A 27,991-nucleotide genomic window follows, 5' to 3' on the forward strand; every position below is an offset into this window, starting at 1 on the left:
GTCAATCTCCATAGACCAGTTTTGAATCTGGATTATATCATAAAAACAGTAAGTAAATGAGCTTCATATTTTCATTACACACTTGAGAACATCTCCCCTCTTGGAACAATAGCAGGGACAATCAGAGCAATTTTGCATGACTAAATAAGAATGAAGGAAATTATTTAGTATGTAGAAAGTCCATTATTTAAAAAATGGCTTTTTTTTTTCTTTTTTAGTTCTAAAATCTTATCCATGAGATTTTCTTACCATCTGTCCCAGGCTGTGTTAGGAATCAAACCTTAAAATAGTATGTGCCCAGCCAGCATGGCTCAGTGGTTGGGCGCTGAACTAGGAACCAGGAGGTCACGGTTCGATTCCTGGTTGGGGCACGTGCCCAGGGTTGCGGGTTCCTTCTCCAGTGTGGGGCAGGCAGGCGGCAGCCAAGAAATGATTCTCTCTCATCGTTGATGTTTCTATTTCTCTCTCCCTCTCCCTTCTTCTCTGAAATAAATTTTAAAAAAAATAAACAACAACCATGATGGCTGTTAAAAAGCAAAAAGGAAGCAGTTTGCCAGCATATTGCCATTTACTGTATGTAATTCAGATCATCAATGATGAATTTTAGCAATTTTTAGTAATATAAAAATATATAGTAAAAACTCACTACTTGTGACCAACTGGGAAGAATGCTGGTTATCACAAAAAGCCTTGTGGTAGGAAATTTTGATGGATGTGTTAGCTAACACCATGGTGGTAAGCACATTGCAATATATAAATGTGTCCAATCAACATGTCACACACCTGAAACTTACACAATATTATGTCAATTATATATCAATTTAAAAATTAAACCTTTTCTTTTAAAAAATGACACTGTAAATTTGAGGGAATGGTTTTACTTTGAAACATCCTGAATTTCCCTGGTACTTTTCCTTCTCAACAGTTGTCCCTGAAGTGCCATCCTTCCGCCACCTTTGCTTATGCCTTTCCCTCCCACTTACAGCAACTTTCTTCACGTTTCAGCATTAAACGCAGGTCTCACCTTTTCTCTAAATCCTTCTCCATCCATTATTTTCCTCCAATTCTCCTCTCATCACTCTCACAGTGGAGCTCCTGATTATCCTCTAGCTGCTTTTTGAATAATAGTTTTGTTTCCCTTACTACATTGAAAACATCTTGAATACAGGGACCACACATCCTGACAGCACCTAACAATAAAACTTAGTCCATCTGAACTTTTTGAGTAAGAATCACAGGAAGGCACTATACTACCTAACTACCAACCACGAAGACACTAGTATCCTACCACTTAACCCTAGAGGGACTAGGATCCTATCAGGATGATGAGTACACAAGTGACCACAGTACAAACTAGAATATGATTTTATAAGAAAATTCCAGAATATATTGTAACTAATAGCGCATTTGCAGGAAGAATCCTGCAAGTGGCGGCTGCAGCGGCCGCATGTGCGGCCGTTGCAGCCACCGTGCCTGCACCCATGCGCTGCTGCTGCCTGCCCCGCTCTGCCCCGCTCTGCCCCGCCCGGGCTTTCCCTCTGGCAGCCACCTTGCTTTCCACTTTTCCTCCCTCTTCCTTCTAAGTTGTCTTCAGTCTTCACTCCTCCCTCCCTCAGTGTATGCAAATTAACCGCCATCTTTGTTGGGTAATTTGCATACTTGCCCTGATTGGCTGGTGGGTGTGGTTTTGGCTGGTGGGCGTGGCTTGAGCATAGTGAAGGTGCGGTCAATTTGCATATTACTATTTTATTAGTTAGGATAAGGTAATCAGGAAAAGATTCATGAAGGAGATAGCACTTACTTAGACCATGAAGGGGATAAGTTGAATTTCAACAGACAGAGGAGGTCTGAGTATGGGAAAAAGTCTAGCCTGGGTAAAAAATTAGTGTTTATAAAGATAAGTGGTCAGAACTACGATGGGAAAGGGCTTGTGGGTGGTAACCTGAATGTCTGGGTTAGAAAGCAACACTCTGACCACGGGTAGTCATCGAAGGCTTTTCGTTCAGCTAATGGTAGTAATGAAGCGATTCCTTCAGAGAAATCCACCAGTAGAGAGCAGGTCCTAGGAGAAGTGGGAGGCAATGAGAGGCTGAACTGAGTGGGGACACTGAAATGGAAATCAGGACAGTTGCACAATCAGGCAGAAGGGAAGGGTATTCAGAGGTGACTTTAAGGGAACAGGACAGGCGGTTGAAGGTGTGGAGCTCTGGGTGTTTGCCGTCTCAGGTCTGAGTCCTGCTGCCCAGTCACTAGTTAAGTAACCGTAAACAAATTACCAGCCTCACTTAGCCTCAGCCTCCCTGACTTAAAGTAATGATAATGCTGGTACCTACCTCACAGGGTTTTGGAGTCAGGCCAGTCCCAGGAGACAGAACACTTACTCAAAGGGAGGGCTATGATGGGCCTGTGGGGGTACAGCCTCTGCTTACTAAAAACAAGTGAAAATTCATGCTTGCTAAGCCCTTAGCAGTACAATGCCTGGTAGGAATCCCTCATCAAAGTGGCTCCTTTGATAGCAGTTCAATGTTTTGAGTCTTGGCAACTAGATCAATGGTCCTATTAGCAAAACAAAGAGAATCAGCAAGAAGAGTTGAGGACTGAAACACTGAGTTTGAGTGTGTACTTGTTGAATTGAAGTTAATAAGGGGACATTCAGATGGAGATATTCTCAAACAGCCAAAAAAGTGCAAGTGGAGTTGATCTACAACATCAAGGTGAGAGGTTTAGACTTGGCAGCCCTCCAAATTGAGACCTGACATCTTCCTCCCGCTTTATAAAATATTCATTAGCAGCAGCTTCAGCTGCATAGTCAGTACTAATAGCAAATTATGGGCAATTCTGTTAACTCTGGGAATGTCAGCAGGAAACCCTCCCCCAAAATCAATAGGGAAAATTTCCCCCCGAAGCAAATTCACTGGTGCCTTCCTTTTTATCTTCACTTTAAAATATTTCTATAGGATCTGTTTCTGATATCAGACATCATAGGAAATGCAAAGGTTCTCTCAAAAATACATTAGCATCTTACATCAAGATGCCGTTTGTTGTCTGTGCTCATTGTTCACAGGAGGCCGTGACAACAGAGTCCAATAGATTATGTGCTGGGAAATGAAGCACTACTTCAGTTCATTGATTTAAAAAAACAAAACAAAACAAAAGCACTCTTGAGAATTATCCAGTATATGGGAGTGATTTACAAACCAGCAATTGAGAAATTAGAACTTTTAAATCTAGCATTTTAGAGAATGAGCACTTTCCTTGTTGGGACCATTACCTGACCTGTCTTTCTAGATATTATTAAAACACGCATTAAGAAAAAGTCAATATTAAATGGTTATTGATCATTTACTATGCTGATTTGCTCTCAAATGTTTAAGGAAGTGGCCTGCAGCCACAGCCTCAGACTTTCTCTGCTCCTCTGGCTTCCACCTCCTGCAATCCGGTCTCACCCCCACCCGTATTGTTTTCACAAACAGCAGAAGTGGTTCCTCAGGCCAAGTCTGCCTAACATCCCTCCAACTACCCTCGCCTCAGTTTCCGAATTTATTTCTTTTGAGCAGCAATGCGATCTAGGATTTTGTTTTTGTTTTTGTTTTCAGCACAGATTGGACAAACATCTCATTTTAATTTTGAATCTTGACTAACTGTGAAGTTAAGGCAAAGTGGCCAGTGTCCTGAGCCTCCGTTTTCTCAAAGGTAAAAATGATTATAATAATGATCACTAATTATTACTGATTAATGATCACCACTTATGTTCTTGCCAAGAAGAGGAAGAGACAGTGTGTAAAATGTCAGACCCATCGTAGAATCTTACTCTTGATCTCCAGTTTCTTCCTGCAGAACCTGTTTTCCTAAAGAATTGAGCATATGGCAAAGATGCGGAGAAAAAGGAACCCTCATGCACTGCTGGTGGGAATGCAGACTGGTGCAGCCACTGTGGAGAACAGTATGGAGTTTCCTCAAAAAACTAAAAATGGAACTCCCGTTTGACCCAGGATCCCACATCTAGGAATATATCCCAAGAAACTAGAAACACCAATCAGAAAGAATATATGCAAACCTATGTTCATAGCAGCCCAATTTACAATAGCTAAGATTTGGAAACAGCCTAAATGCCCATCAGCAGATGAGTGGATGGAATACTATGCTGCTGTAAAAAGGAAGGCACTCCTACCATTTGCAACAGCATGGATGAACCTGGAGAGTATTATGCTAAGTGAAATAAGCCAGTCAGAGAAAGATAAATATTACATGATCTCACTCATTTGTGGGATATAATGAACAACATAAACTGATGAACAAAAAACAGATCCAGAGACAGAGAAGCATCGATCAGACCCTCAAACCTCAGAGGGAAGGTAGGGGAGGGTGGGGGTAAGAGGGAGAGATCAACCAAAGGACTTATATGCATGCATATAAGCCTAACCAATGGACACAGACACCACAGGGGTGAAGGTATGAGCAGGGCGGGGAGGCAATGGGGGATAAGGACACATATTTAAGACCTTAATCAATAAAGACAGAAAAAAAATAAAAATAATAAAAAATAAAGAATTGAGCATATGTTTTAGCGATTTCTGCTCACCACCATCATGTACTGCCCCAGGTTACCTTTTTCTTTTCAAAGTTTTGATCATCTACTACTGCTATCTTTGGCAACTAATTTCTCCTAAAGTCAACATCTATACTAATAAAAGTGTAATATGCTAATTAGACTGGGAGACCTTCCAGGACACCTTCTGGATGTTCTTCTGGACAAAACCATGGTGGTGGGGCTGAGGTAGAGGCAGTTAGAGGCCAAGAGGGGAGGGCAGTTGTGGGTGATCAGGCCAGGATGGGACAGCAGTTGTGGGTGATCAGGCCGGTGGAGGGGGGGGGGGCTGCTGGGGGTGATCAGGTCGGTGTGGGGGAGCAGTTGGGGGGCAGCAGGCCAGCAGGGGGGCCAGTTGGTGGTAATCAGGACAGCAGGGGGGGCAGTTTGGAGTGAGCAGGCCAGCAGGGGGCAGTTAGGGGCGAGCAGGTCAGTGGGGAGGGAAGGTGAGGGCGAGCAGGCCAGCAGGGGGGCAGTTGGGGGCAAACACACTGGCATGGGGGCAGTTGGGGGTGATCAGGCTGGCGGGGGGGGGCGGGCAATTGGGAGCAAGCAGGTCAGCAGGCAGAGTGGTTAGAGGCAATCAGGCAGGCAGGCAGGTGAGCAGTTAGGAGCCAGCAGTCCCAGATTGCGAGAGGGATGTCCAACTGCCGGTTTGGGCCCGATCCCTGTAAACTGGCAGTAGGACATCCTTCGAGGGGTCCCAGATTGGAGAGGGTACAGGCCGGGCTTAGGGACACCCCCACCCCATGCACGAATTTTGTGCACCGGGCCACTAGTTTAATATAAAATCCTATTCGTTTTCAAATGCAGCCTCTTTTTGCTCATCGCTGCTGGTCTGTGCACTTCTTTCGGTCAGCTGTCTTGCCGCTCTGAGTCCTTTCTCAGTCCCTTTCTCTGCTTTTGCTCAGTGCCACTTATTTTTCCCTGTCCTCGTGCCCATGTGAATTATATGTTCCCTCCCTTCTTCTTATGCATGCACACATGCTAATAGAAGGTTGATTGAGGCTTAAATGTATTAAGTATCTGATTAAAGTTTTCTGTACTCTCTCCTCAGTTTCTTTCCTTGATAATTTAATGAAGGTACAGATTTTTTTTCCCTTTAATTTCAGTGCAGGATATAACTTGAAACTTGTGGTTCCCCACCCACCCACGGGGCTATTTTTCCCTACTAAGCAAGGCAAGGAACCAGTATAACCAGTATGGGAGCACTAAGCTTCGTTTTCCATTTATAATTGAAAGAAAGAAAGAAAGAAGAAAGAAAGAAAGAAAGAAAGAAAGAAAGAAAGAAAGAAAGTTGTTGCTTCCCACAGACAGATAAGAATGAGGGTGAATCATCCAACTATCCAAAGGAAAGAATTCCTGATTTGTGCAGGGGTGCTGGGAAATCATTTTTAAAATTCATATAAAAAATACTAAGCTTACAAAGTCATTATTTCATTTTAAAACTAAAAAAAAAAATGAACTAAATGTAATTAATTATAAAAATACATTATCTTGAAAAAGGAGACATATGTAAAACTTTAGATGATAAATAAATTTTAAAAATACATTATCTTTATATTTTTCTTTAAGGAAATTACAACAAGAAATTTATTTTGGCAAGATCTTTAAAAAAATTTGAAAAACAGTCAATTTGCATCCCAGTTCACAAACACAAGTAAAAGCCTTTAAAGGACCCATTCTAGGGAGGTGGGTCAATTTGAGGCAATATGATGTTCTTAAGCACAGGTCAGCAAAATTTCAAGGGCCAGTCGGTAATTATTTTCAGCTCTGTAGACCAGAGGTCTCTGTCACAGCTTATCAGCTCTGGCCTTGAAACACAAAAGCAGCCATGGACAGTAACCAAATATGTGTGGCCATGTCCCAGTGAAACTGAAAAGTAACACACTTGGTTGTATTATACTGCAGTGAATTTTTTTAAAGTCACCAAGCAAAAGATACTATTGTTACTGGCGAGACAATGAGACCTCAGTTCTTGTCTTCTTGAAGGAAAGATTCCAATCAAGAGATGAAGTATAGCAAAGTAAATAAGAATTTACTGCCCTCAGCAAAAATATGCTTAGGACAGTGAAACAAGAAAGGTCATAGGAGAAAGAAGCAACAGGAGAGCCTAGGTGGGCTGCTTTAGCTCACTGGGAAGTCAGGGGAAAGGGAGCCTTGGGGACAGGGTCAGGATGTTAACTCAGGACGAGCTGCCACTGCCCATTGCTCCCCGGGTTGCAAGTCTCATGGGGTCCCATAGAGGAAAGGAGGAGGAAGGAAATGGCATGGGCATGCTCACCTGGGGGAGAGCATACACTGACTGTCCTTCACCCCGAACACATTCATCTCTCTCTTACAGGTGAGAGTCTTAGGGGAGGTCTCAGGGGAGGGTCTCAATGGATATTCATCAGCTTTCCAGGTGTGCTCTTTCAGTCTCGTGATCTCCACGGATTGGTCAGTGCCAGGGCAGGAGGTCATTAGTCAATGCAGCTGGTCCTGAGGCAGCCATGGAGTCACTTGTCTGGTTTTGCTGCTTTTCTGGGCCTGGAGCTAAAATACAACTGAGGCCTAGTTGTTATCTTCAAGGATGAAAAGGTCAGGGGGTCTAAACCACCTGACAAGCCATACACTAGGGACAAAAGGTTACCCTGGGGACGAGGCTTTTGTTTTCCCAGTTTTGCTCCTTGCTAGGCACAGAGGGCTTTCCACTTTGGTGACCTTCTGTACCTGACCCATCATCCTTGCCCTGCTCATGTCTGTCTACCTGCCTATAGCTTTTTTCTTCCAAATTTCTAAAGAACAGATAAAGCCTTCATTTTATGAAATTAATCTTCACTGCCAAACAGGTAGAGATCAACTTTCTTATGAACACAGTTATACAAATTCCAAATAAAATATTAACAGTTCGGTCATTCTGAACATTAAAAAATATTACACCATGATCAAATAGATTTATTCTGAGAACGCAGGGAAATTTCAACATGAGGAAGGCTTTCAACATAATTCTTTTTTTTTAACCTCACTGATATGTCTTACTGATTTTAGTGAGAGGGAAAAAGAGAGAGAGAGCAATATCAATGTGAGAGAGAAACATCGATCAGTTGCCTCCTATACATGCCCCCACCAGGGATCAAACCCAGAACCTAGGTATGTGCCCTGTCCAGGAATCAAACCTGCAACCTTTTGGTGCACAGGACGATGCTCCAACCAACTGAGCCACCTGGCCAGGGCCTATCAACACAATTCTTCACCGTAACAAAAGAAAATAATTATATGATAAAGTTAAATAGGAACTAGATAAATTTAAAAGCTAATTATAACAAAATAAGTTCTTACGCATATATAATAGAATAAAACTCTTTAGATGACCAAGAATATTATATACAACCCTAGCTGGTTTGGCTCAGTGGATAGAGCATTGGCCTGTGGACTGAAGGGTCCTGGGTTCAATTCTGGTCAAAGGCACATGCCCAGGTTGTGGGCTCAATCCCAGGTAGGGGGTGTGCAGGAGTTAGCTGATCAATGATTCTCTCTCATCATTGATGTTTCTATCTCTCTCTCTCTCTCTCTCTCTCCCTTCCTTTCTCTGAAATCAATAAAAACATATATTTTTAAAGAATATTATATACATACCAGAGGCCCATTGCAGGAAGATTCCTGCAAGAATAGGGCTTCCTGCAGCCAGAGCGAAGCGGAGAAGGGAGCAAAGCCTGCCAAGGTGGGTTTCACTCCCTTCTCCACTGCCTCGGCTTCCTCCCTTCTGCAGCACTTGACTTCCTTCTATGCTGTCTTCAGTCTTCACTCAGGGCCTGCGCATGCAAATTAACCTCCATCTTTGTAGGGTTAATTTGCATACTCACTCTGATTGGCTGGTGGGCATAGTGGAGAGACAGTCAATTTGCATGTTTCTCTTTTATTAGTGTAGTCTAGAGGCTCAATGCAGGAAATTTATACAAGGGGCTCAGCCCTCGCAGCCCCGGCTTTGTCTGGAAGGTCATCCGGACAGTCGTTCTGCTGTTCGGTCTAATTAGTATATTAGCTCTTAATTATATAGGATATAATGTACAGACATTTATTTATTTATTATTATTTATTTATATTTTTACCAGCGAACATCACAGAGGACCCATTCATGGTTTTGTAACATCATACATTGATACTTGGAAAATACTGGTTCACTGAGTTAGTTATGCACATCTTACAAATGTTGACACATTTCATTACACAATAGCAAAAAATCAAATTCATTAATATCACTACTGATGCTCAGGTTGGTGAATAAAAGTTTTCCAAAATTGCTTATAAACTTCAATTTTATCATTGGCAACAAATAGTGTCAGTTGTTTCTCTTGAAGTTACAGGATCACTTTGTTCTTTTTCAAGTCTGGTTTCATTTCATTCCAAATACCCAAATCTGATCAACCACAGTTTTCCAGTCTTTTTCTTTAAAGAAAAAGAGCATGGTGCTTCATGGGGAAAGCAGCTAGCCAGAGGCTCACAGTTCAGACACACAAGTGCTTTTCCTTCAGACAACCATCACACTTGAGCATGCTGCAAAAGCGCTCCGTGCAGTCTTCCCAGTCACCACCCAGAATATTGAAAGGCATGTGCACAAGGGTTGAAGTCTTCAGTGAAACTCACTTTAAAAAAAAAAAAAAGGTCTCCCTGGTGGTACCGAAGGGAATACATTGAGTACCAGTTTGACTTGACTGCCTTTGTTCAGTAGCCTGAATTTGGATCCAATTACACCACCTCTTCAGCTGTGTGACTTAGGACACGTTTTTTTAATTCCACTGTGCCTCCATTTCCTTATCTAGAAAACATCGGTGAAGTACTATCTCACCCTCACGGGTTGCCTGCAACAAAGGCAGGAAGGGAAATGTTCAAATGCCATGCACAATACCTTGACACAATATGTAGTAGATGGACTTCAAATACACAAACTATAGTATTGATCAGAACAGCACTACAGATGAACAGAGTCTGACTATTGTTCCAACCCACTGAGGCGTTGACTGTCAGAGTCAGAAATGAAAACAGTTTTGTGAAAACACCCAATTGTGTTGCAGTGCCTTGACTGTCTGGGCCTTAGTTTCTCTACTTCCAGAATGAGAATAGAATGTCCTTTTATCTCAGCAGAAGAGAGGCAAAAGCAAGGTGGCCCAGACTATAGGAAGGAGCTTATTACTCAAACATTTTCTGGGCTTTAACTATTAATGGGACCTGATGGTTACATACATGCCTCCAGCTATTCTCAAGTAGAATGTCAGTGCAGGATACTAAGCACATTTCTTGAGCACTCTAGGGGTCTTTGAGAAAACCATTTTGTGTAGTTTCTTATACCGGACAATAAATCAGTGTTTACATTTTCAGTAATATACAATAACCCAAAAGCTAAGAGTGGATTATTTTTTCTGGTTGATGAAATAACAGTTGATTTTTATTGTTTAGGTTCTTCTACCATCGGCATTTTCTGTTTATTGTCTTAAAGTTATTTTTTTTAAATTTTAAAGGTAAGAAAAATCACAGCAAGCTTTGTTTATGGCATTTTTATTGCAATTCTGCACAGCATTCGAAATTTCAAAGGACTCGTGAAAATTTGAAAACAGTCATCTAGGCAAAGGAAGAAAATAGGTAAAAGGTGCCTTGCTTTTGTTTAAAGGATGGCTCCATAGAAATGGAGTTGTTGAAGAAATTGATACTTGTGAAAGGTAGTTCCCTTTGTTGCATGGATTGCATTCTTAGTTTTTAATATATATCTTTTTAGAGAGTTTAGTGAGTTTTAAATGCCTTGTCTTGTCCTCCTCACGTAACATGCTTTATAGGCCATACTATAAAGTATGCCTCAGTCAACGAAATCCAAGACTTGTTGAAACAAATAGCATGGAACAGACTGTTAGCCATCTATGTTTGGAGGAGTTACTGTCTCCTACTCCTTCTATCGCCACAAACTTGCCCTGGAATTCATTATAAAATAACATCTTGATGCAAACTACAGATCAGGGACTTTCTATTTTCTCTGTGGGCCCACTTAAGTCTGGGCATAGATTCTGGGCATGCCGAGGAGGGAGCCCTGATGTGTCCCAGACTAACTCTTCTCCCTGAACTGGGAGTGTCATGCCTGCTGGCCAAACAGTGCAATTCTGACTTTTGCTGTCATGTCCTTTGCTTATCAAATAGTCTAATAAAGTTCTATAGCTCAGCTCTCAGATCTAAGAGGATGAATATTGATTTAAAGTTGAATATGAGAATCCAATATTTTCTTAATATTAACACCTGCATAATTCACAAACCTTGGAAAACAGAAGATTTTAAATATGCATAGAACTTGGACTTAATAAATATTTTTGCTTAAGTAATTCTAATAACTCCCAAGCTTTTCTTCTAAAGGAATGATAATTTTCTAACATACATAGACATTTTATAAGTATGTATGTGTACTTGGAATATGATTAAGAAATGGAGTAGGAGTATCTTTCAAAAATTAAGAAAATCCCAACAATACCCTTACAATTAGCTTGGATAAACAACTAACAACATATCTCTGGAATAAAGGTTGATTAAATTTTTATTAAGTTCAAATAGAAGTTATACATTAAATATTGTTTTCTAAAATCAAAATCCCAGCTTACTGCATCCAAACAGACTATTAGATATTAAACATTGTTCCTTTAAAAAAAATTAACTAGAAAGGATATCAGTAATGACAATTTATCCTGGTTGATTTGACCTTGGTCCAAGCAAACTATCTATCACATCTCTCTGGAAAAGAAAAAAAAAAAGTTACACAATTACAATGCAATAAAACACAAATTAAGAGGTAAAGTAGTCTTTAAATTGTCATTTAAAATTTATAAGTTAAAAAATACATATAAGTTAGTGATACACATATAGAGGGCATCCAATAAGATTGTAAAAGGGAAACAAACCCTAGTATAAATCTGCTCTTTTCTATGAAAGACTCTTTTACTGAAGTTTGATAAACAGTTTTATAAGAATTCGGTAAAGGGACAATTCTGGCAGCTCCTGTTTAGCTTAATGCATAAAGCTGAATTTTCTCATCTGTAAAATAACTTTTAGTCTTAATATTATCTTAGGCTTTTTCGTGATCTGTAATACGGTACTTGATTTAGAGAGAGTAAAATGTCTGAATGTCTATGTGGATTATGTATTTCATGTAATAATAATGACCTTTGTACTAAAGGGGTAAAATGATCATATGTAAGAGGATGAGGTGAGTTTTTAAGAAAGATACAGTGAAAAGATGGAAATTGGGAACAGAAGCCTGGCGATTTCCCGATCACACAGTCAAGGTAATCTTGAGAGAATCACTTATGTCTAGAAATAGTTAACCTCTCTCTACCTCTAAAGAGTGTTCTAAAAGTTGGATGCGCTAATATAGGTGAAAGTGTACTATAAACTCTAAGAGTTATAAACACCTCAGCTAACACGTAGGCCAGTTCCTGTCTTTTAGCTGGTGCCGTAGTTCTCTGTGGCATTCCTTCCACCCTTCAGGTCCTGACACTCCCAGTCGGTTCCCAGGTTGCTTCTCAAACCCATCTCTTTCTAGCTCGTTCTCACTTGGGCAAATATAATCGATCACTTCCATAATTTGTTCACTATTATATTCTTAGTGCCCCAAATAGACCCTGCCATAGTGCATACTTAGTAAATATTTGCTGAAAGAATGGTGTATTTTTTTCTGCCTTCTGTATCTCAGCATGAATTTACTGTGTGTGTGTTTTATGTTTCTAAAACCCCATTTTGAAGATTTTACTGATCTTTTATTTTTTCTTTAATTTGGGGAAGAAAAAGGTAAAAGCCCAAGTACATAGAATAACATGACAAACATTTATACACTGAAACATAAGAGGAGAAATAATATCCAAGAGTAATTCTCTACAGGCTGCCTCCAGAAAGGGAGTTTCTTTGTGCAGCGTCCCATTGAAACTGGCTTCTACCAAGTGCTTGAACCATAATCTGCACAATGCAAGACTTGGGCCCCCAGCAACCAATTCCCATCATGCCAGGAGAGGAATTGGTGCTTTTACACCAATAAATGCTAACGTGTTGGTTAATCCTGTTGACAACTGGCTACATCACTTGCTATAATTGCAAGGCTTGGATCCCAGGTACCTGTTCATGCCAGGCACCAGACTGATGTTACCCCAAACCATGAACCCTGACTTGATAGGATAGGGCTGCAGCCAATGTTCTGCTATGTCACAGCACAATAGTATTCTGGTTTTTTATCACATCAGGGAGGGGCCAGAGTTTCAGAAATCTCATCCCTCAAAATCTCCATAGCCCAAGGATCCTCCTCCTCCTCCTCCTCCTCCTCCTTCTCCTTCTCCTTCTCCTTCTCCTTCTCCTTCTCCTTCTCCTTCTCCTTCTCCTTCTCCTTCTCCTTCTCCTTCTCCTCCTTCTTCTCTCCCTCCCCCTTCCCCTCCTCCTCCTCCTCTTTCTCCTCCTCCTTCTGTGCAAGACCATCACAAAGAGTGATAGGCAATGCAGAGATACGGGGGAGCTGTGGTCTTAAAACTGCTGTCGATCCTTTCTCCATGGGTTTTCCCCAGTGAACCCTGCTGCAGCATACATGGTCCTTTGCCTTTGGGAAACATCCACTCCAAACCAACAAATGTCATCTTTGCCTTGGAGACCTGTCTTGTTAATTTTCACCTGAGGATATTTTTTCCATTGATTTTTAGAGAGTGGTAGGGAGCAAGGGAGGGGAGAGAGAGGGGGGGGGGAGGAAGGAAGGAAGGAAGGAAGGAAGGAAGAAAGGAAGGAAGGAAGGAAGGAAGGAAGGAAGGAAGGAAGGAAGAAACATACATCTATGTGAGAGAGCCAAATTAGTTGGTTACCTCGTGCATGTGCCCTGAACTGGCCAGGGATCGAACCTGCAACCCAAGTATATGCCCTTGACCAGGAATCAAACCCATGACCCTTCCGTGCACAATCCAATGCTCTAACCACAGAGCAACACTGGCTAGGGCAGCTTTGGACACTTTTTAATAAAAGAAATAAAACCATACTGATAACATTAAAGTTCCCTTTGCAGCCCTCCCCAATGCTGTTCTTCTCTCAGCATTCACTTCTCAGAGGCAGCCTTTACCATAAATTTGGTACAGATTTTTCCTGTAGAATAAAATCATAAGCCTTCCAAAATTTTTATTTACTCTTGGTTAAAATTAATGGGGAAATTATAGATCATAATGTTACTTGATAAGATATTTTGGTAGAAAATAATTGTTTGGCATTAATTTCTTTGAGACTTCAAATTACTGTTATGATTATAATTCTCTGAAAAGCTACAAAAGAGCAGTATCAGTTAAGCTCATGTCTGACAGTAAGTAATGTAAAAACTGATTAATAATTTAATCTCCCAGAAATATAATCTTTAACCTTTAGAATATTGTGACCAAAAGCATAAGAGACTTATTTGTATTAAGAAACTATATTTATTTACTAATTTGTGGAATATATTCGTTAAAAGAAAATTTTGCTCACCAGCATTGAAATCATTAAAACACACATACACACACACTAGTTTACCAAAATGTTCAGACTCTGAGTTTTGCCTACTTTCTGCTTGCATGGCATACTGCTCACCAAAAAAAAAAAAAAAAAAGATGTCTCTAACTGATTCAAATCCAAACACAGAAATGAAACATTGTCTTCCACCTTCCGGTCTATACATTTACTAACTATAAGTATGCCTAAGAACACAGTTTTAATTTTTGTGTTTAAATAATATTACAAAATCATAATATTTGTACTTCCTTTCATGAAATTTTCTTTTATTGCTCAACACTATGTTTTTAAAGATGTATTCAAATGTGTCATATTGACACATTGAACTATACATCATTTAAACTTTGGTATTGTAGTCACTCGGGTAAATGTGCTATATTTTACTTATCTAGTTCTCCATTGATGATCATTTAGGTTGTTCCCATCACTTGATAGAAATCAATCAAGCGATGCAGCAACATGTTGCAGAGCTCCATAAAAGGATGGAGGATGTAAGTAATCTGTAACTAGACTTTAGGAGACAAGGGCTTTGAAACCTCTCCAAATGGAGGACAATGACAAATCAACAGTGCAACAGGGCTCGGCCTGTCAGTTAGGAAAATCCCCTTAAATGTCTACGGTCAATATGCATCTCAGCCAGTTGAGAAAATAATCTCCAAAACTACCTATGATTGGGGTAGAACTCTACCTCCAACATGTGACCCAAATCTAATCAACACATCTGCCTTCCCTGACCCTATTTGTCTCTGGTTGGATATTTAAGTTCTTTCCTTCTTCTTTTTCTTTTTTTAATCCATTTACAAACAGTGCTATAATTAATTTCTTTGATTGCCTTTATGAATATTTCTACAACATAGAGTCCCAGAAGTAGATAGTCTTGGCTCATATTGCTAATTTGCTTCCAAAAAAGTTACGCCAATTTATATTCCAAACATCAGTATAGCCGAGGACCTATCTTATCAAATGTTTACCAGTACTGACCAGTCTCATTAAAAAAAATCTTTGTTAATTTGATATATGAGAATGCTATCACGTGTTAATTTAATGTAATAATTTTTTATTTCTTTATTAGTGAGGTTCAATTTTAAAATATAAATTACTAGTCATTTTTTTGTGAATGATGTTTTCAATCATTGTGTACTCTCTACTGGAGTTTTAGTGTTTTTCCTTATCAATTTCTGAGTATTTTAATGTTTTTAACATGTTTATTGTATTTACTGTAATATTTGCCAGATTACTCCTTAAAATAGAAATTTAAACATAAGAAACAGAAAAAACTTGGAAAGCTACCTTACAAATAATGATGTCAAAGTTTTACAACAAAGCTTTGGTATTTGAAGATCAGAGAAAGGGATTAAGGATAATACTAAACTAATAGAAACAAATGCCTATTTTAGGAACATTGGATAATATCTAAAAATATTATTTCTTGTAAAAGTTTTTGTATATTTTCAGTAAATTTTCAGCTATATTTAACAGTTATTAAGTCCTAAGTAAATACTAGGTAAAATTTTAAGTTCTTCCATGTAACATTTATAAATCTTATGCTCAACAACATCATTATTCTAATTTTACAGACAGAGAACAGATAGGAATCATGCCAAGTAGGCAGCAGCTCTTGTGACTTATATTTTTTCCATTGCACCACAGTTAAGATATAAGAAATGTAAATCCCTTGCATGACACAAAATTGCAACTAAATAAAATCATACAATTACATAAAATTTTGACTTTTGAGTCTTACCCGGCTAGAAGTCAAAGCGGTAGGCATATTTCTCAGTTCATACACAGCAACCTGTCCATCACTGTCTCCCACTAGAAGGCAATCTGTTTGTTTAGCGAAGAGAACAGTTGTGAACTTGATTCCAGGGTTAGCAACATTCACAATTAGAGGATCCAAACTGTAATAACACATGTTCTTTGTAAGTTCAGTTGTTGTTAATATGTTCTTTGTATATTCAGACTTAGAGAAGTCGGAAATTATTTTTTGTGATTTTATGCAATAAAAATCAAAAGCTTAAGCATTTTCAAAATCAAAATAACTGCTTCTTAATCCTTATTCAATCAAAACTTTTACTTTCAACTAGATAAATTAAAGCAATGTACAATTAAAGGTGAGAACTTTTAAGTTTAAACTCCTATCATGGTTAAATTTATGTATAACTTGGCTAGGCTATTGTGCTCAGTTATTTGGTCAAACACTAGTCTACACATTGCTGTGAAGGTATTTCTTTCTTAATATGATTAACACTTAAATCAGTAGAATTTGAATATAGCAGATTATCCTACAGAACATGGGTCGGACTCATTCAATTTGTTGAAGGCCTTAAGAGAAAAGACTGAATTCCCCAAAGTGAACTTCTGCAACATGGACTCCTGACGAAAATGCCAGTTTACCAGCCTGTCTTGCAGATTTGGGACTTGCCAGGCACCACAAAGCTGTGAGCCCATTCTTTTAAATCTCTCTCTCTCTCTCTCTCTCTCTCTCTCTCTCTCTCTCTCTCTCCCCCCTCCCCCCACATCCTACCCTCCTTCCATCTCCCCCTTCCTTCCTTATTCTCTCCCTCCCTCTCTTTTAATTGTTGTGTTTCCCTGACTAATTCAACTCCTTAAGTAATAAATTTATTTTAATAAAAGGATGTTTAGGCCCAAATGAACCTCTGAAACATAAAAGAATATTTTGAACAAGAATTTTTCCCACTCTTTGTCATCCAAAGCATCCACTGATTCCCTTAAAAAACAAACGAGCCCTAACCGGTTTGGCTCAGTGGATAGAGTGTCGGCCTGTGGACTGAAAGGTCCCAGGTTTGATTCCGGTCAAGGGCATGTACCTTGGTTTCGGGCACGTCCCCAGTAGGGGGTGTGCAGGAGGCAGCTGATCCATGTTTCTCTCTCATCAATGTTTCTAACTCTCCCTCTTCCTTCCTCTCTGTAAAAACTCAATAAAATATATTAAAAAAACAAACAAACAAACAAACAAAAAAAAAACGAAACAGCAACTTGAATATTTCTTCTGAAGAAATGCAGTCATAGGAGCTTCAGTTTTATTAGAAAAATTAAATCAGACAATAGTCATCTCATATTCAAGAATAAATTGATTTGTGATATAATCCTTGATTTTTGGTTCAAGCTGTTTTATAGAACAAGCCATGACAAAATTTTTAAGTTATTAAATTATTAATTTCTAGGGGGGAAAATTTTGCCATTAAGAATAAACCCATTATGCCCTAACTGGTTTGGCTCAGTGGATAGAGCGTCGGCCTGTGGACTGAAGGGTCCCGGGTTCGATTCTGGTCAAGGACTTGTGCCTTGGTTGTGGGCACATCCCTAGTGGGAGGTGTGCAGGAGGCAGCTGATCGATGTTTCTCTCTCATTGATATTTCTAACTCTCTATCCCTCTCCCTTCCTCTCTGTAAAAAATCAATAATAATAAAAAAAGAATAAACCCATTGAATTTTCCATCATTTATCTAAAAATTTTTTAAAACTTACTGATTTGAGAGAAGACGGGAGAGAGAAAAACATTTGTTGTTCCAATTATTTATGCAGACATTGGTTGCTTCTTGTATGTGCCCTGACCGGAGATTGAACCCCCAACCTTGGCATTTTGGGACAATGCTCTAACCAACTGAGCTACATGGCCAGGGTCATCATTTATTTTAAACAAGAATGTTTTTCCCTGATCCTTCTGCTAAAGCAAGCATAAAGATCTCCAATATTTTCTAATTGAAGTGGAATCATTAAACATTTTATGGCAGCATTATTCAACTTGCATATTAAAAAGCATAAGAGGTTGTAGATGACAGTCTAATAACTTTGGTGTAACACCTTAAATAAAAAAATCTTAATTAAACAAATTCCCCTTTGAATATGTTTTGAAACAGGTAGGAAAATACGTAAATATTGTAAAAAATAATTATTTTGTTCCTTTTCTTTATCTTATTGTAGAAAATCTTTAGTTAAAAAAAATTAGCCACCTCTCTACATTCTCCTGTAAACCAGTCAATTTAAAATGATTAACTAGGAGGAACCAAGATGGCGGCATAGTTAAGCAGCTAATCTGCTGCCTCACACAACAATTTCGAGGGTACAACTAAGGGACAGAGCGTCTACCACCCAGAACCACGGGAAAGCTGGCTGAGTGGAAGATTTACAACTAGGAAAAGAAAGGAGCACAAACGCTGGGGAGCTGAGGTACGGAGGCGCGCTAATCGGGCTGGCAGCGGGCGACTGGGCGCACGGTTTTTCTTCAACCTGCAGGGAGGCAAGCTCCCGATCACTGTGAAATCCAGTTTCTGGGGACACTCGGGGGAACCAGACACCTACGGGGAGAGGCTGGACTCTCGGCCATCGGGTCGGAAAGTGAGAGTGGCTTTTTTGCAGAGGTGTGCCCAGCAATCATTGTTTACTGCGCTGGAGCGTGGGGCGCAGGGACTTGGAAACGGAAAAGGCAGAGACGGCTGACGCCAGCCATCGCCGTTGGCCACGCCCCAGCCTAGTGACGCTATGAGACCCCGCCCCGCCCTGAGGCCCCGCCCCGCACATTCTACAAACCCGCCCAGGCTCCACACAGCGGCTTTTGCATATAAATGGCCTGTTCTGTGGCAGCTCAACCAAATTAATTGCAGCTCCAGTCAGACTGCTCCAAAACCGCCCAAGCAAAGGAGGAGAAAACTAGTTCTTGCTGTAGCTCCTGCTGGGGGACACACAGTACACAAGGGTACACCAAGAGTGTCCACCTCAGGTAACTGGGAGGCTGACCCGTTGAACCAATAGGACACCTAGTACACAAAGCTACCCTACCAACTCAGGGAAGCAGAGAATATGAGAAGGCAAGGAAACAGATCACAAACCAAAGAAATGGAGGAGAACAAGTGACTGGACATAGAGTTCAAAACCACAGTTATAAGGTTTTTCAAGAATTTCATGGAAAAGGCCGATAAATTCAATGAGACCCTCGAGGATATGAAAAAGGAACAACTAGAAATTAAACATACACTGACTGAGATAAAAAAATATTATACAGAGACCCAAAAGCAGGCTAGAGGATTGCAAGCATCAACTCAAAGATTTGGAATACAAAGAGGCCAAGGACACTCCTCCAGAGAAGCATGAAGAGAAGAGAATTCAGAAAGTTGAAGATAGTGTAAGAAGCCTCTGGGACAACTTCAAGCGAACCAACATCAGAATTATGGGGGTACCAGAAGAAGAGAGAGAGCAAGATGCTGAAAACCTATTTGAAGAAATAATGAACGAAAACTTCCCCCACCTGATGAAAGAAATAGACTTACAAGTCCAGGAAGCGCACAGAACCCCAAACAAAAGGAATCCAAAGAGGACCACACCAAGACACATCATAATTAAAATGCCAAGAGCAAAAGACAAAGAGAGAATCTTACAAGCAGCAAGAGAAAAACAGTTCGTTACCTACAAGGGAGCTCCCATACGATTATCAACTAATTTCTCAACAGAAACCATGCAGGCCAGACGGGAGTGGCAAGAAATATTCAAAGTGATGAATAGCAGGAACCTACAACCAAGACTACTCTACCCAGAAAAGTTATCATTCAGAAATGAAGGGCAGATAAAGAGCTTCACAGATAAGAAAAAGCTAAAGGAGTTCATCACCACCAAACCAGTATTATATGAAATGCTGAAAGGTATTCTTTAAAAAGAGGAAAAAGAAGAAGAAAGATAAAAATTATGAACAACAAATACATATCTATCAACAAGTGAATCTAAAAGTCAAGTGAATTAAAAATCTGAGGAACAGAATAAACTGGTGAACTTAATAGAATCAGAGGCATAGAATGGGAGTGGATTGATAATTCTCAGGGGGAAAGGGGTGTCTGTGTGGAGAGTATGGGAAGAGACTGGACAAAAATCATACACCTATGGATAAGGACAGTGGGGGGGAGGTAGGGGCAGAGGGGGGTGGGAACTGGGTGGTGGGGAGATATGTGGGGAAGAAGGAGAAACAATTGTAATCTGAACAATAAAGATTCATTAAAAAAATAATAAATAAATAAATATAGAAAAAATAAAAATAAAAAATAAAAAAATAAAATGATTAACTAAATTAAAGGTAGTTATGATATTATATATTAGCATTTAATCATTTGAGGAGATGAATAATATAACCTTTTTTTATTTTTATTGATTTTTAGAGAGTGAGAAAGGGTGAGGGGTGAGACAGAAACATTGATGTGGCATTGACACAGTGATTGGTTGCCTCCAGCATGTCCCACACACGGGGGATGGAGCCCACAACCCAGGCATGTGCCCTGACCGGGAATGGAACAGGCACCCTTTTGGTGTATGGGACTATATCCAACTAACTGAGCCACACTGGCCAGGGCAATATAACCTATTTTCATTCAAATATGTTTATAACCACATAAGTAATTAATATTAATATAGCATCCTGGCATACATCTTTATTCTTAAAGAACTCTCATAGTATAAACTATTATAGTCCTTGTTTCAAAGTAAATACAGGGTGGGGAAAAAAAAGGTTTACAGTTTTGAGTACACAAAACACAGAGTTTATTCTTGTGTTATTAATTATTAATTATTGTGTTATTTTCCATATGAACAACTGTAAATCTACTTTTGCCCCACCCTGTACAGGACTCTGTAACCAATGTCAAAACTTTCAGGTATCATTTATTTTAACCTGCTTCTACTAGAAACATCCCCAAGATAGATATTAACACTTACGTGCTGATGTGAAGGTCCCAAATCTCCACTCTGTTCTCATTTGCAGCTGCAAATATATAGGATGATTTCGGGGACCAGGCAACATCATAAACAACATAAGTAGTTGGATAAAAACTCAAAAAAGGCTTGTTATTTTCCTGTTGCCATATAATAACGCCCCAATCTGCAGAACAGCTTAAGAACACATCATGACAGAACGGATTCCATGCTATTTTATACACTGGACCCTTAAATTAAAAAAATTAATTAAAACACATAGGTAAATAGTATTTAATATCTGATACTTTAAACTTCACCAAAAAATTTAAAATGCTAAGATTTCTAGAAGATTTATCCATCATGCATTATTATGTGGGTATTATTTTAGCTGAAAGTAATGTCATAAATTGAATCTTCTCTAAATTATGCCATACAAAAACATTTTAAAATAGTTGATATAATACTCACTAAATATTAATACATATTATACATATTGACTTAAAAATATAAGGAATGTTGCCCTAACCCAGTGGTCGGCAAACTCATAAGTCAACAGAGCCAAATATCAACAGTACAACGATTGAAATTTCTTTTGAGAGCCAAATTTTTTAAACTTAAACTTCTTCTAACGCCACTTCTTCAAAATAGACTCGCCCAGGCCATGGTATTTTGTGGAAGAGCCACACTCAAGGGGCCAAAGAGCCGCATGTGGCTCGCGAGCCACAGTTTGCCGACCACTGCCCTAACTGGTTTGGCTCAGTGAATAGAGCATCAGCCTGCGGACTGAAGGGTCCCAGGTTTGATTCTGGTCAAGGGCATGTACCTTGGTTGCGGGCATATCCCCAGTAGGGGGTGTGCAGGAGGCAGCTGATCGATGTTTCTCTTTCTCCCTCTCCCTTCCTCTCTGTAAAAAATCAATAAAAAATATTTTTTAAAGTCAAACATTAAATATATATATATATTTTTTTTAAGTCAAACATTAAATATATATATATATATATATATATATATATATATAGAGAGAGAGAGAGAGAGAGAGAGAGAGAGAGAGAGAGTGTTAAAAAATGAAGAAAATATAGATGGAACAATTATAAAAGATATGCAAAACAGGGATATGCAAGAGACAATTTTACTTTGGGATCAGCATGTTATCATAAACAAAGTCAGAAACAAATAAAAATTGTGACTTCCATAATGTGCAAGAAAAAATTGAGGATATCTGGAAGCCAACTACAATGCCCCACACATTATTGGTGGTTTCCATGCAAGCAAGCACTTATTTTGAGTTGATATTTTTAACTCTGAAGGTGTAAATGTATTGCATGTTTAAAATACTATGCATAATGATATTATTGTTTCAGAAATATTTCAAGATACATTTTCCATACTTACTATAATTAAACTAACCTTATGTCCTCTGTAGGTATCTAGGTATTGTTCATTGTATGAACAAGAACATTTGTGAATATGACCTTCTTCAGTGCCAGCCAAATAGATATTTGTGTCCTACAACACAAAAAATCAAAATGCATTGGCTTTTGATACATTAGTAAATGTGCTAAACAGAAGATTAGACCATTCAAGATATATTAAAATCAATTCAAGAACCAAAACTAGAAATACTAACTTAAAGATAGTTGTCTGTTGTCTTTTTCTTTCTATCATGATTTTACAATAATTAAACTACCTGAAGACCTACTGTGCAAAGAAAACATAGATTTGTTTTTTGCTGGAATAGAGGATATAACTTAGCATCCTATCTAGAAATTACATGGACAAACATTGGCTTAAAATGAGGAAGCACTTTTTAACACTTAGAGCTATCTCTCACTGGAACTAGCAGTCCAGGGAACTAGTAAGTATCCTTTCGATGGAACTAGTCAAGAAGATGACTTAATAATAGCTATTTGTCTATATAATGCTAAGGAAATGGTTCTTGCTGGGAATGAGAAATTGAACTAGATGGTGTCTCAGAAATCTATAACAAAATGTATGTATTAAATAAGGATTTTAAATGTATTTCCTATAGTGAAAAATGTCATCATTAGAAAGTCTGGAAGTAAGTGTTTTATGTCCTAACTATGTGGGGTCAGAATCACTTGAGAGCATTTTAGAACTGCAGAATCTCACCTTACCCCAGATCTACTGAATCAGAATCTGCATTTTCACAAGATTTCCAAATAATTTATATGTACATTAAAATTTTAGACATGCTGTTCTAGTGTGTACCAGTACTTAAGAATGCAAATACTAGATCATGGGGTATATGCAACTTTAAATTACACAAAAAGTAAAATCCCCCCTCCCCCCGCCAAGTAGCATTACTAGTTTACATTCATCAGTAAATAAAAGTTCCCTTTGACTCATATTCTCTTCAACAGTTGGTTATATCAGACATGTTAAATTTTGCCATCTATTAAGTGTACAATTATACCTAATGGTTCAGATTGCCATGTATGTGAATATTAACAAAGTTGAGCACACTTACTTCCTCTTCTGTTCACATTTCTGGACTATTTTACTAATAATCTCTCTTTTTCAGCCTAATCCTGCAGTTGGACATCCTTCTCACAATCCGGGACTGCTGGCTCCTAACCGCTCACCTACCTGCCTGATTGCCCCCTAACTGCTTCCTTGCTGGCCTGATTGACCCCTAACTGCTCCTCTGCGGGCCTGATTGCCCCCAAATAACCTCCCCTGCTGGCCTGATCACCCCCAAGGCTTTTATTAGTATAGATATGACCCTGCACAGAAAATTTTACTAACCCTGCTGTACACTAAGGGCTTGATGATTGAATCATTAGGACCAGACACGAAGATTTCCTTTCTTTGAGTAGTGGAGGGAATACTTATCTTGTCTTTAAGTTGCCCGGAAATTAAAATGAGATAATGACTTAGAAAAGTATAAAAGCACCACATAAAGACAACTGTCTTTTTAATGAAGTGGCAAAATGAAAAACACTTTTTATTCTCCCCTTCCTTCCTTTACAGCATTTATTTAAACTTTGAAATTTATAAAAATTTCACTCCAATTTTCATTTCTTTACATTCAACATTATTTTGTATTGGTTTCAGGTTTTATATTAGTTACAGAATAGTGGTTAGACAATCATATACTTTACAAAGTGTTCCCCGATATTTCTAGTACGCACCTGGCATCATACCATCATTACAACACTACTGACTATATTCCCTACTTAAGTGACAATGGGTTTACAGGTTCCTTTCAATCTTTCTTTTGTGTTTTTTATCCTTCCTTTTCTTTCTCACTTCTTCCCTCATTTTCTTTATATAGTATCTCAATTGCCCATCAAAGCTCAGTGAAAGCACTGGGACACGCTTCATCCATTTTACAGACCAGGAAACTGAGGCCAATTCCAGTTGGCTGTGGAACTTGACTCAGGAAGCCCTCAGAGCACACAGGAAGCCCTCAGAGCCATGCTCTTTTCGCTTCCTAAGGGGCAGCGGCCCAGCAAACAGAACAAACCTTCCAGTCAGGCTTCAGAGCCTCTTTCTCAAGCACCTCTTCATTGCGGATGCTCCACATTCTTTCCTCTCCCCCCATTCTTTACTGCCCGCCCCCCTTCTCCGAAGCAGGTGGAAGGCTTCCCACTCACTGCCTAGGCATGCTCTGCTATGGGTCAGGGTGTAGCGAGCTTGATTTTGGGTGAAGGCAGGAGCAGTAGTCACTGCCTCTGAAGTGTGAAGGCCCCCTGAGCAAGGCCCATTAGCACTGGGAGCTTATCTGAATCACATCAGTCAGTCCAGTACACTGCAGTGCAGCACCCCTTCACTGAGGTGGCTCCACCCCTCAACCCCCGCCTCAGGGGTGAGGGTCCTTGCCCCTCTGCCAGGAGTCCTTTCATGCCCCTTGATCCCTGGCTGGGCCCACCCACATCTTGGGGGCACTGCAGAACCTCTGTCTCTCTGCAGATAAGGCAGATCCCTGCCCTAGGTATCCGCAAAGCTATGAATCTGTGGCCAGAGGCTTGGTCTGGGTCTCAGCAACCACATGCCTGCAATGTTCCCAGGGACCCTGGAGCGGCTGGGCGAGTGCTGCCACGCCCCACCCAGGGTAGCGATGGCCCTCGGATCCCCCGGAGCGCCTGGCTCAGCGGGACTCGCGCCCCCACAGGGTGGCGATCGCCTGGCTCGGCCCGGACACGCCCCCCAGGGTGGCGATCGCCGCCCTGGACCCCCGGGAGCGCCAGGCTCAGCCGGGACAGCCCCCCCCCCCCCGTGGCGATCGCCGCCCGGGACCCATGCTGAGCGCCGGGCTCGGCCTGGACAGAGCCCCCCGGGTGGCGATCGCCGCCCTGGACCCCCGGGATGGCCAGGCTCAGCGCGGACACGCCCCCTCGGGTGGCGATCGCCGCCCGGGACCCATGCTGAGCGCCGGGCTCGGCCCGGACACACCCCCCGGGTTGCGATCGCCGCCCAGGACCCCCGGGAGCGCCAGGCTCAGGCTGGCACCCCACTGGGTGGCGATCGCCACCCGGGACCCATGCTGAGCACCGGGCTTGGCCCGGACACGCCCCCCCGGGTGGCGATCGCCGCCCTGGACCCCCGGGAGCGACAGGCTCGGCCCGGACAGCCCCCCCGGGTGGCAATCGCCGCCCGGGACCCCCGGGTGCGCTAGGCTCGGCCCGGACAGAGCCCCCCGGGCGGCGATTGCTGCCCCGGACTCCCGGGATCGCCAGGCTCAGCCCGGACACGCCCCCCCCCCCCCGTGGCGATCGCCACCCAGGACCCCCGGGAGCGCCAGGCTCGGCCCGGACACAGCCGGGGTTGAACCCCGGAACTAAGAGGATTGGGCGCCGCCATCTTGGTCTTCTCAACAGCCAGATAGGTCACCCGGAGTCCCGCCCCCAGCCTCTCGCAGGCCCAATTATGGGCATAGCGGAGGTGCGGTCAATTTGCATGTTTCTCTATTATAAGGTAGGATATATATATATATAGATATAGATATAGATATAGATATAGATATAGATATAGATATAGATATAGATATTAATGATCCGGCGCGCAAAATTGCGCGAGCCCCAGAACTGCAGGGCTCCTTGATAGATTCCCCCAAAGAGGTAGGCCGGAGCTGGGGGTCCTGCCTCCATGGCACGCACAGCCACAGGACCCCCCAGGCCTTGTTGCACGGAGCAACCGCCAGGCCCCGCCTTCATGGCACGTGGACCGCGGGAGCCCCAGGTCTCGCCGCATGAAGCGGCTGCTGAGCCCTGCCTCTGCGCCATGCACACAGAGTCAAGTCCCTGCCCACCTGCGCACAACCACTGCACACGCAGCCTCCTTGTGACGGCATAAAGGCATCATGGCATGAGGGCGTGATAACCACCTAGGCTATTATTAGTATACTACAGGCCCGGTGCACGAAATTCATGCATTGGGGCAGGGGGTGTCCCTCAGCCCGGCCTGCACCCTCTCCAATATGGGACCCTTTGAAGGATGTCCTACTGCTGGTTTACAAGGATCAGGCCTAAACCGGCAGTCGGACATCCCTCTTCCAATCCGGGACTGGTAGCTCCTAACCACTCACCTGCCTGCCTGCCTGCCTGCCTGATTGCCCCTAACCACTCTGCCTGCTAGCCTGCTCACCCCCAAATGCCCCCCCCTCCAGCCTTATCACCCACAACTGCCTCCCATGCCAGTGTGCTTGCCCCCAACTGCCTCCCCTGCCGGCCTGCTCACCCCCAACTTTCCCCCCTGCTGGCCTGCTCACTCCAAACTTCCCCTCCCCCACTGTCCTGATCACCCCCAATTGACCTCCACTGACAGCCTGCTCACCCCTAACTGGACCCCCTGCTGGTCTACTCACCCCCAACTGCCCCCTCCCCCACCAGCCTGATCACCCTCAGTGGGCCTCCCCCACTGGCCTGATCACCCACAACTGCTGTCCCATCCTGGCCTGATCACCCACAACTGTCCTCCCCGCTTGGCCTCTAACCGCCTCTACCTTGGCCCTGACACCATGGCTTTGTCCAAAAGAACGTCTAGAAGGTCTCCTGGAAGGTCTCCCAGTCTAATTAATATGTTACCCTTTTATTAGTATAGATAGAGGCATGGTGCACGAGTGGGGGCCAGCTGGTTTGCCCTGAAGGGTGTCCCGGATCAGGGTGGGGGTTCCCTTGGAGCGTGGGGCAGCCTGGGCGAGGGGCCTGTGTTGGTTTTCAGGCTGGCCACACCCCCTTTAGGGTGGGGGTCCCCTCTGGGGTGCCTGGCCAGCCTGGGTGAGAGGCTGATGGCTGTTTGCAGGCTGGCCAAGCTCCCCAGCAGGGACCCTCACCCCATGGGGGTGTGGCCAGCCTGGTAAGGGGCTTTCTTTTCTTTTCTTTTCTTTTCTTTTCTTTTTTTTTTTGGTGCCTCCTTGAGCTGAGGCCAGGGCCAGCTGGAAGCAGGTATCTGGGATTTATTTATCTTCTATAATTGAAACTTTGTAGCCTTGAGCAGAGGCCAGGGCTGGCCAGGTCAGGCAGGAAGCTTGGCTTCCTTCATTGCTGGGGGCAAACCAAGCCTCCCGCTTGCTCCAGCTCCATGACCGCTGCCATCTTTGTTGGGTTAATTTGCATTCTCGCTCCTGATTGGCTGGTGGGTGTAGCGGAGAGATGGTTAATTTGCATGTTTCTCTTCTATTAGTGCAGATATATATATGGCACTTTTCTGTGCCTTGTTTAAGATTTTTCCTACTTTGAGGTCATAGATATATTCTCCTACATTTTCTTCTAAAAGTTTTTTTGTGTATGATGGATGCAGTAGGGATCTAATTCCTTCTACAATAAACTTTCAACTTACACACATGTTAAAGGCACGCCTTAAAATTAAATACCCATTGCATTTTGAAGTTATTTATTACATGTTCTTACAAGCTAATATCTTTTTAAAGTATGATACTTTGTAAAATGTTTTTGTACTCATTCAATAGAAACTTATCTGGCCACTGGGTAAAGCTAGAAACAGAACTTCTGGTGCGCAGTGTGTTAAGTAGTCTTCCTGATGCCTAGAATCACAAGAGCAACCCCTCACATGGAGGATCTAGAGGACTATAAGGTACATTTGGTTTCTATAAGAATAATAGAGCAGCAGAGCAGACAAGAAGGGCAAGCAGGGACACTCATTATACATGCAGTTGTAAAGAGGATCTTGCCATAGTTCCTCAGAAACACTGACCTTTTCTCTG

The 27,991-nt window shown here is 41.6% G+C and overlaps 1 protein-coding gene across 1 annotated transcript in view; it reads right to left on the reverse strand.

Moving 5' to 3' along the window:
• Positions 1-11,123: 11,123 nt before the first annotated feature.
• Positions 11,124-27,991, reverse strand: part of DNAI4 (dynein axonemal intermediate chain 4) — a 75,138-nt gene continuing 58,270 nt past the window's right edge. Inside the window, 4 exon segments of the mRNA XM_054720914.1 lie at positions 11,124-11,335; positions 15,852-16,008; positions 20,827-21,053; positions 22,213-22,311. Coding sequence (XP_054576889.1) covers positions 11,285-11,335; positions 15,852-16,008; positions 20,827-21,053; positions 22,213-22,311 — 534 coding nt within the window. The 3' untranslated portion in view covers positions 11,124-11,284.

The sequence above is a fragment of the Eptesicus fuscus genome, chromosome 9 (genome assembly GCF_027574615.1).
Source record: "Eptesicus fuscus isolate TK198812 chromosome 9, DD_ASM_mEF_20220401, whole genome shotgun sequence".
NCBI classification, from domain to species: Eukaryota; Metazoa; Chordata; class Mammalia; order Chiroptera; family Vespertilionidae; genus Eptesicus; species Eptesicus fuscus.